This window comes from Colobus angolensis, unplaced genomic scaffold, assembly GCF_000951035.1.
Source record: "Colobus angolensis palliatus isolate OR3802 unplaced genomic scaffold, Cang.pa_1.0 Scaffold2, whole genome shotgun sequence".
NCBI classification, from domain to species: domain Eukaryota; kingdom Metazoa; phylum Chordata; class Mammalia; order Primates; family Cercopithecidae; genus Colobus; species Colobus angolensis.
This window is the reverse complement of record NW_012115154.1, coordinates 10662110-10672070: the sequence shown is the minus strand read 5'-3', so window position 1 is coordinate 10672070 and position 9961 is coordinate 10662110. Positions and strand designations below refer to the sequence as shown.

Genomic DNA, 9961 nt, shown 5'->3' with positions numbered 1-9961 from the left:
TTGCAACCCAGGCTTACTGCGGGGTTTCTCAACTTGGGCACTACAGGCATGTTGGATCAGGTGATTGTTGGTTGTGGAGGGCTGTCCTCTTCAGCTAGGATGCTTATTGGCGTCCTTGGGCCCTACCCACCTGTGCCAATGTGACAACACAACACGCCTTCATGTTTTGTGAATTATCCCCTGTTGAGGACCCCTGTCCCCATTATTCTTGCCCATGGTACTCCTCTCCTCTGCCAGCCATCAACCACCCAATCACGGGGGGTGTGGCCAGGACACAGCTCCTCCTACTCTGGTCAGCAAGGCCCAGCACTCAGACCTCAGTGCCTCAGTAAGTGGCCCGAGGGCAGCAACCTCCAGGATTTCTGGTTGTTGTTTTGTTTTGTTTTGTTTTGTTTTGTTTACAGGAGACATGGAAAGCAAAAGTGTTTTATTGTCCATCAGAAATTGTCCTACGGATAGAAAGGAGCAAATAAATTGATGATGTACGTCTTCTTTTCTGACAGGGCCCACCATGCTGCAGAAGGGGAAAAAAAACTACAGAAAGGAGAGAGGATAGACCCTGGGATCCCTGGGAAGAGCCAGGCTTCCAACAAGAAAGTCAAAGAGGGAAGAAAACATAATAGTTTTATCATGGGGATAACTTAATCTGCAAAAAGGTGGAGAGTTGTAGGGGCAAAGGGAATGAGGCAGAACGCTGCAGAAGAAGTAGAACACATTGAACCGAATGATATCATGATGCATATTTTGAACACGAGTCGTATTTTTGACTGTCCAATATTTTAACCCCGTCTTATATTTGGGCAGTTCCCCAAGGTTTGCGTCTTAGCGGGAAAGGCAAGTGTGTTGATATGTTTACAAGCAAAATCTTCCACCTTTGTAGAATCAAACTCTCCATCTCTGCCTCTTCTTTTTACACTTCTCATGAGGAAAGCACTGCACCTGGCAGAGCTGTCTCCCTCCTCCAGCTCCCCAAGAACTCACGGGAAAACCGTGCTGTCTCCTCGGGTGGAATAGAATGGATGAACAATCTCTTGTGCTCAATTATGTCAAATTTAGTTTCCTGAGCACAATCTTATGATGATTTCATTTCAACTGATTCCATCTCTCTCTTCACTGACGCTCAACACTGGGTTTCCAGATCTGCAATGGGACAAGGGCCATGGTTTCACTTCCATTCGACCCAGCTGGCTACTAGTTACCGGAGGCAATGGTCTTGATTTTAAAAATATTCTTTCATGCTGACAAAAATACAAATGTCAACATGCATCTCAGCTCATGGGATCATATCCCTGCAGGTCGACCAGCAGCTGCCAGTTTTCCAAATGAAATTCAGACCAAAACCAGATAAGACATCCTGTCACAGGCCATGTGTCCCTCACCTTTGCAAAGCTTCAGTTCATGCGATTTGCCTATTGAGCTATTAAAATCTCTCTTGGCCACTTAAAAAGTTGACATTTATTATTTCTATTATTATATGGATCACAAATGTTTAATCTGTAGTCATTTGTTAGCAACAATTAACACAAATTAAATGCAATGCCATGATGGATAGTAATTATTTATTAACAATGACAAATGATTATACGTCATCTTATTTTTGTTACTGAGAAGAAGTTCTAGATTTTTTGTAAGGGTAGGAGTTTGAAAAGTCCAGGGGGACCTTGATTCTCCAACTCTTACGGTAGTCACTTTAAATATTTAATATTGAGCTTAGAAGTGTGTGTTTCGCATAGTCTGGTTTTATGACTTCAGAGGATTTGCAAATGGCCCATACTACGGAGAGTTAAGAAATTTAGATTCCAGCATGTAGACATGATTTTCCTATCTTCAATACATTCTTTTGTTCCATTCCAAAATAAACTGCAAAATTAACCTCCACGGGATGGCTAATGGTTTTTCTGGTAAACCGTTTGGCTAGACTTTCACTTTCAGGCAGCATGCTAGAATATATCTGGTAGAGTATAGAGATATTCTGAAGCTCCATCCTGATGAATAGCTAGAGCCTATATAAAATGTATCTTTGCTGTATTTTTGGATTTCCAAGAAGTAAGGAAAATTTCAACTGCTTTTTGAAAAGGTGAAACAGGAGCCTGTAGTGAAAACAAAAGGAAGAGCCTGTTTCAGATGTGCATCCTGGAGGTCTGTCCACGCCACCTTCTTTCCCATCTGCAGCTGTTTGGGCATCATCTTTTGACATCTGGACAAGTCTAGCTTCCATGGGTCTTGGGAGACAGGGATAGATGTTGAAGCTGGAAGCTGGAAGGGAGTCTGGTGATGTTGTTTTGATAGAACCATTTGCTCAGACCCAGGAGACGGGTGTCCTATCCTTAGAAATTCTTGCTCCAAGAACTTAGAGGAACATTCAGAGGAGGAAAAAGAAAAAAGAAAACCCTTTCTAGCTTAAGTCTTTCATCATTTAGAGTCAGGGGAATGGCGCTCCAGGTATTCTTTGGTCTGATAAGTAGATTTCCCTTGGTAATTACTCTCTTTGCAATATCCCTTGAGGAAGCCCTGATTTGTCAGGCTCACAGCCCAGGTCTCAGGAAGTCATTTCATGGCAGGATTGAGCTGGAGCAGAGGCCCAGCATCCAGAGCTTCTCTTATTCCTCTCAGGAAGAGGTCCTCCACTGGCATCTGCTCGTGAGCTCTCCTCTTTCCCATCTCAAACTCTCTCCCTTGCTCATCCCATGCAGCGTCACATGCAACAAATCTGGCAGTCTAGGCTCTTTGCTAGAAAAAAACACCTGCACAGCAAGGCAAGTGAATAGTCTATATTTAACTTGTCACATTTCAGCATTAACACAGCTTCTGCAGACCACATTTTCCCCTGTTGCAAATAAACCCGATATTTCTTTTAACTTTCTCCCCAGTGGAGAATGCTCTGTCCTTCCTCTGAGTTCCCTTAATCTCAGTAGAGTCACAGCTCCTCCTTGTGGTAAAAGGTCAAACGTGTCAAGACTCTGTCCCATGGTGGACCAAAGGCAGAAGTGGGGTAGAGCTCTTAGAAATGGAGATATGCGGCCGGGTGCCGTGGTTCATGCCTGTAATCCCAACACTTTGGGAGGCCAAGGCAAGCAGATGATGAGGTCAAAACGCCGAGATCATCCCGGCCAACATGGTGAAACCCCTTGTCTACCAAAAATACAAAAATTAGCTGGGTGTGGTGGTGCGTGCCTGTAATCCCAGCTACTCCAGAGGCTAAGGCAAGAGAATCACTTGAACCCGGGAGGTGGAGGTTGCAGTCAGCCGAGGTCACCCCAATGCACTGCAGCCTAGGTCTCAAAAAAAAAAAAAAAAAAAGGAAGACAGAGAGGTTCACCTCTTCCTTTCTTCAAAAGGCTTCTACCTAAAATACAAACATACAAAATTGCACCTCACCTTTGACAAATATAAAAACTGGCTTTCGGAGTTAATAGACTGAAGTTTTGCAGAACAACATTCCCACCAAAAACAACTAGAAAAACTTAATAAAACATAAAAATAAATGTGAAGACACTTGGAGCTACTGAGGCATTCAGAACTTAAGGGATTGGGACCTCAACGAGAAAGAAGAGATCTAACAGATCACTTTTGCTTCTAAGTCATTTGCCAATTGTATATCGTTGGCTAAGTAGCTGAGGAAAAAAGGGAAGACAGAGTGTAGCAGGCTTTGAGGAGCATCCACCACCTTTCTGATCTGGAGAACATTTATGTTCAATGACTACTGAATAGGAGAGGACCCTGGCAAAGACCCCAGGCCTTGGTGCTGGGGGTAGGAGCAGGGATTGACTGAAAATGAGCATGAAGGAACTATCTGGGTGGGGAGGATGAAATGTTTTACAGCTGGATCATGGTGATTGTTGCACAACTCCACAAATTTATCTAAATTCGTTGAATTGCACACTCACAATGGGCAAATATTGTATTATATAATTTACACTTTAATTAAGCTGTTAAACTCCAGATATCTAGTTGGAACTTAAATGGCAAAGACCAAAGGCGAGCAGCCATCACAGAGGCTGAAGCCCAGCTCTGATCCAGCTCAGTCATCAGCTCAGTTAAAGTGATCTACCCCTGCTACAATTCCCAGCAGAAGCAAAAGTGAATCATTTGAGGAAGATGAAATCATTCAGAGCCTCAGATTATCTCTATAGTTTTTATATACAATATCCAGCATTCAAATAAATTACTAGTTGTGTGAGAAAACAGAATCACATGCCCGGAAAAGAAACAGAGAAGACAGAAAAAAGAAACAGACCCAAACAGATTCAGATGTTAAAGTGATCCAAAATTGGCTTAAAAATGATGAATGTTAATATAGTCAACAAAGTAAATGACAAAATGTGGAATTTTAGCAGACAACTGGAAATTGCAGGAAGATTTAAGTGGAAATTCCAGAACTGAAATATACAAAATACCTAAAATTTAGAATTCAGTAGATAGGTTTAAAAGACAAATAGTTTCTTAAATGAAACTCCAGAAGTTAATCTGGCTGCCTCATGTTAAGCTGAAAGTGACAAATTCATTCCTGCCTCTGCCTCTAGATGTCTCTTGACTTTTGCTGCTGAATTCTGTTCCTGCACTGCCTGGCTTTATTCTGGCGATTCTCATGCTGGTCTAGACCTCTGTTGACCTTGAAATGGTGTAAAATGGTATGCTAATATTAGACTCCATGTTTTCTACTCTCTTAACTTGTTATTTTGTGAGCTAACATCATTAGCCCAAATGCATCACACCAGGTTGACAGGGTCATCAGATTGTTCTGCTCTTGACCACACACTGAGCAAGACTCATTGATATTGAGGCCCTTGTACCAAGTCCCTTCTCTTTCTGAAGGTTCCCATGGGGACCCTCTATATTCTTGTGGAAATACCCGAACTCCCGCTCAGTAATCATCTTGCAATTCTATGGGTCAAAATATGTTTTCCTAAACAACTAAAACAAAAAAAATTCTAATAAAAATGGCAAAATGGGAATAAAGAAAAGATACAGGTTATGTGGTCGTGTACAATTGTCCTATACTCAGAGTCCACAGTCACACCTAATAGTATCTGTAAAAGTTCTTCAAATCCTACAGTAGCTGGCCATTTCTGCCCAAGATATCTTTGGGAATTTAATTTCAGATATCTGTCTATTTGGAGATGGCTGCAAGAACAAACCTAACCAGATACTTTCTTTCTTAGACAGGAAGTGGGAGCTGGTGGCTGGGAGGGAGGCAGATCTCTGGGGGTTTGTGCACAGGCTGGAGGTGTCCTTGTAAGGCTGTGGCTTCACTGCTGGCACAGAAGTACGTGGCTGAATCCTCCAGCTTTGTGGACTTGATCTTCAGAGTGAAATTTGATCCATCAGGCCTTCCAACTGAGAATCGATCATCGAATATTTCAGACTTCTCTGAGATGTTATCATTAACAAAGGAAACCAGAAACTCGACTTTCTGCCCCAAGATTTGTCTGTACCAATAGAAGTATAAGTGATTAGAGATGGGGACACACCGCAAGATCAATTCCTGTCCCATCTGTGTGACCTGATGGCTGGGAGTCTGGGTGACTTCAGGTTCTGTGTGTCCTGCGGGAAAAAAAAGAAGATTAAGAGAATGGTTTAGAACTGTCTTAGGTAAGTTCAAAGCAAGAATTTCCTAGAGTCCTAAGCATCGACCTGCTTTCAAGAGACTAAAAATTGCCCAGCATAGGAGGCAGGTATCCATGGCAGGATCACAGCAGGATGAGGCCTCTCCTAGCTCAGGCATCTGATCCTGTGGAGGAAAGGAGGGGCATTTTGAGCTCCCATGACCCCACAGGCAAGGTTTGGCAGAATTACTGGTGTCTCTGGCAGCACCCACCATCCCTGGAGCGCCCTCTATAGGAGAGAGGAGGGAGCCTTTGTGTTGGTGCAGAAACCTGATAGGGCAGGGCTCTGCTCAGCCCCAGGGGTCTGATGGTGTGTGCAGGACTGAGGGCCGTTACTAAGAGGAGTGCTGGAAGAATGGGGCTCAGAAAGGTAACCCCAAGTACAAAGGCCGGCTCAGAAAACCCAGGAGGTCTTCTTGTCTTATTACCTGCTGTGAGTAACAATTCAGGTGCAACAGACTCTACCACTGATAATGGATGCCAAGAAAACGTGGTATTAGGGTTAAAAAGACAGAATGAAAAGAATCAAGTGTGAAAGTTTTAAATCCTGAGTGGAAGAGAGAAGCCAACAAGAAGTTGAAACTGCACATGCTCCTGAGAGAGTGAACTAGAGAACAATGATCCAAACCCCATGGGGAACTACTGTCCTCAGAGTCAGGCACTGATACAGTCACCTAAGGAGGGGATAGGGAAAAAAAAAAAAAGAAAGAAAAAAAAAAAAGAAAAGTTCTGACCTGCTGCGGTGCCTCACACTTGTAATCCCAGCACTTTGGGAGGCTGAGGCGAGCAGATCATGAGGTCAAGAAATGGAGACCATCTTGGACAACATGGTGAAATCCCATCTCTGCTAACAATACAAACATTAGCCAGTTGTGGTGGCAGTGCCTGTAGTCCCAGCTACCCAGGAGGCTGAGGCAGGAGAATCGCTTGAACCCAGAAGGCGGAGGTTGCAGTGAGCTGAGATCGCCTGCCCCACTGCATTCCAGCCTGGTGACAGAGTGAAACTCCATCTCAAAAACCATACCAAACAAACAAACAACAACAACAACAAAAAACAAAACAAAACAAAAAAAAACAAAGAAACAAACAAAAACAATAGAAAAGGTCTGAGCATATCTGGAGCTGGGATGAGGGCTGTGATTCAGGGTCTAATTTGGGTGGAAAGAAAAGTCAAAAAAGGTTCATATTGGAAGGTGGATTGGTGTGGCCAGAGTATTAAATGCTTCACACAAGATTTCCCAGAGGCACAAACCAATTGGAAGGTGCTTGGAACAACTTAAACTTGACATCATCAGTCTTCCATTCAAGTTCAGGCACAGTCTTGTTCAAGACAAACTCAGGCCACAGGCTGCTGGTGTCAGGGCAATGTAGCATTGTTATATCCAATAAATGACAGTATTATGGTCTGAGATTTCTGTCGAGGTCCTATGGAATGCTAAACCAAGTGTTGAGGCTCTGCTGGACGCGTTGCCCCCACGGGTTCCTGTCACACAGGGAGGTGATGACTCTGCAGGGCTGTGTCTTGGCTGCTGTGTCTTCTGGCTGCAGCGCGACCACATGAAGGCATAAGCGAGAACTGTCAGGGCATTCAGATGTAGAGTGATTTGGCACAGTCTCGTTTTCAATAATTCCTTATAGTTGCAGTAAAACCTGAACTCCAGGGATTTCTTAGCTTTCTGTCTGTGCCAATACAAAGAATCATGTCCCAGATGTTGCTCATATTTCAGTGTCCTTTTCCTCCCCATTCCTGTGACCAGGTATTTTGGTGTCTGAGTAATTCCAGTATCTGTGGGGCCTGTGAAAGTAAGAAGCAAATTCAGACTAAGCCCAGGACAGAGTCTTCTGGGGCAGTTCTCTGAAAAAAGCCAAAAATCGAAGGACACAAATGTCCCACCTGTGCCCAGGATTCACCTGAGGAAAAGGATGACACCACAGTGGAGCCTGCACACATGGCAGGGTCACATGGAGCAGGAAGGGGGAACCCTGAGTCTCCCTGCTGGGTGTTCTGGTCCTCTGGGTGTGCTTCCCTGGCCCTGAGACAGGGGCTGCTTGGGAAACTCTGCTCCTGTTAGTGTCACTGTTAGTGTTTACAGCTCACACTTCCTCTTTCCCTTCCAAGTTTTGTGCAGGCACCTCAAGAAGTGGCTATAGACTAGCTTGTCAGGGCCAGGTGTGCAGGGAAGTTTCCTCAGATAGTTGCTTTTTTCTTAGCAACTGCCTGCCCTCCCCACAGTGAATGACTGGGTCTCCTCTTCCTCTTTCTACTTGTGGCTCCCCTCCTCCCTAACACACAGACTCCTTACCTTTGGGCAGATGCTTTCCCCATTCTTGTCTTGGACCCAGGACGAGCACACTCTGGCTCCACTCCCTCATCTTGGTGAACTCCAGGAGGCCACCTCGCCTGGCTCAGTGGAGCCCTTCCCTGGAGCCAGCTGCGCATCATTTTAAGACCCAGTAATGTAATGCCAAGTAAGGAGGGAGCATCCTTCAGTGGGTGCTGAGGGGGCAAGAGAGTAATAATCTGTGAACCCTACCCCCGGGGAGCATCTCACCTACTTAGGATGCCGGACCTGAACACAGACTCGAATAACAGAAGGCCCTAAGGGCATGAGCAGAGGGACTGCAGAGACAATGCTACGCAGGTCCAGGTGGAATGGATTCAGTGTCTTCATGTTGTCCACGCATGGTCTCTCAACTAGCACAAGGAGCAAACTCTGATGCCAGAGCATTTGATTCCTTCCTTAGTCCTTTACTCCCTCCTGCCTCTCTTCTCCTCCCTCCACTTGACTCAGGAATGTCACTGAAGTCATAGCACCTCCTGGAGGTGAAAGAGGCACATGGCCCTCGTCTCAGCCATCTGCCCCCAGTCCTCCAGATACAGCACTGGGAGCATAGATACACAAAGGGATTCCACAGGGAAACGCACAAAGCAAGAAGGCATTTGAAACACCAAAGTAAAGCCTTGGCAACTCTAACCACCACCTACTGGTGAAATGCCTCCAACAGCCTCCACAAATACACTTAAGTTATCAAAAATAAATATGATCCAATAGGTATTTATGGAACACATAACTATATGGCAGGCACTGTTTGAGGACCAGGAATAGAGCAGTGAATAAAACCAACTCTCATGGGTACATGGCCATTTTAACTTGTTCAAGAAGCTTTTGTGAATAATGTTCTCATCCTCTAAGTGCTTCAGGGATTACAGGAGCTAATAAGACATGTTTGACATGTTTACAGATAACATCTAATTTGGAAGTTTTACAGGGTATGCATTAGGAAAGTTAAAGTAATTGGTGTTTAGGTGCCTAAATCATTTCATATACTGACCTTCTCATTTCCTCATCCTCAAAATCTGGTTGTAGGGAGAGGCTGAAATAATTTTCCCCAACTGTCTACCCAGCTCTGAAACACTGCAAGCCAAGCAGGGTAGACTTCATTAGGCTACTGTGCCAGAACCTTACATGCTGCACGGCCCCTATCAAAATACTTTACAGAGTGCAGGTGCTTAATATATGTTTGCTTAATTGCTCAATGAATAGATGGATGGAATGGAAAACAGTAGAATCCACAGGTGAAAGGTAGGTCTAAGCACTTAAACATTGTGTTTCTAATGTGCTGTGGTTGGCATTGGTATATTTGTATCTGTAAATCTGCAGAAATCAGGTCATAGTCTCAGTATGTAAGGCTGGATGTAACTGATAAAAATAATTTTCATTTCAAAGGTTTTATTAATAAATGATCATTTTTCAATGGTGATGAAGCATTGTCCAAAGGAAATATGGAAATAGAGGGGGTGTTACTTCTTAAATTCTCCTTCCTGTCAGGGTCCCCATCATTCTTTGGGCATTTCCTTATTTGATGGCACAAGGGGTTCTAGGCTTTTCCTGCCTGTCTTGGTATCTACTATTTGTCCATAAGTCCTGGTTCCTTCTCATGGACAGCGGTATTTAGAAAACAGAATATGGACACTAGATGTTTGGGGTGCTTTTGGGGTGAACTACCCTTAGGCGTCACAGTGGACAGAGCTGTACATACACATGTATTTTCACAGTATACATATATTTACAGGTATCTTTAATTCCTGTCTATACATATTGGGAAGTGATGAGTTCACACTAGTTCCCATCCAATATTATTAGGTTTATTGCTGTGTTCCACTGTTCTCTCTTTCCACATTTGCAACTCCCTTATCCAACACTGAGAAGCTTGATTCTGTTATCCTTACAGATTTACATATTTGATCAGTCCCTTTGCTTGTAACTACATGTATGTTGTGGCTGCCACCACCACTCCCTTGTAAATGGCCTCATCCCTCCATTCAAATTCTGACTTCCTGTGCCAGGGAGACC

The 9961-nt window shown here is 44.0% G+C and overlaps 1 gene segment (V, D, J or C); it reads right to left on the bottom strand.

The window, feature by feature from the left end:
- Positions 1-5158: 5158 nt before the first annotated feature.
- On the bottom strand, positions 5159-5683 carry LOC105511416. The segment is given in 2 exon segments: positions 5159-5544; positions 5635-5683. Coding segments are annotated over 2 exon segments (435 nt in total).
- Between the last annotated feature and the right edge of the window lie 4278 nt (positions 5684-9961).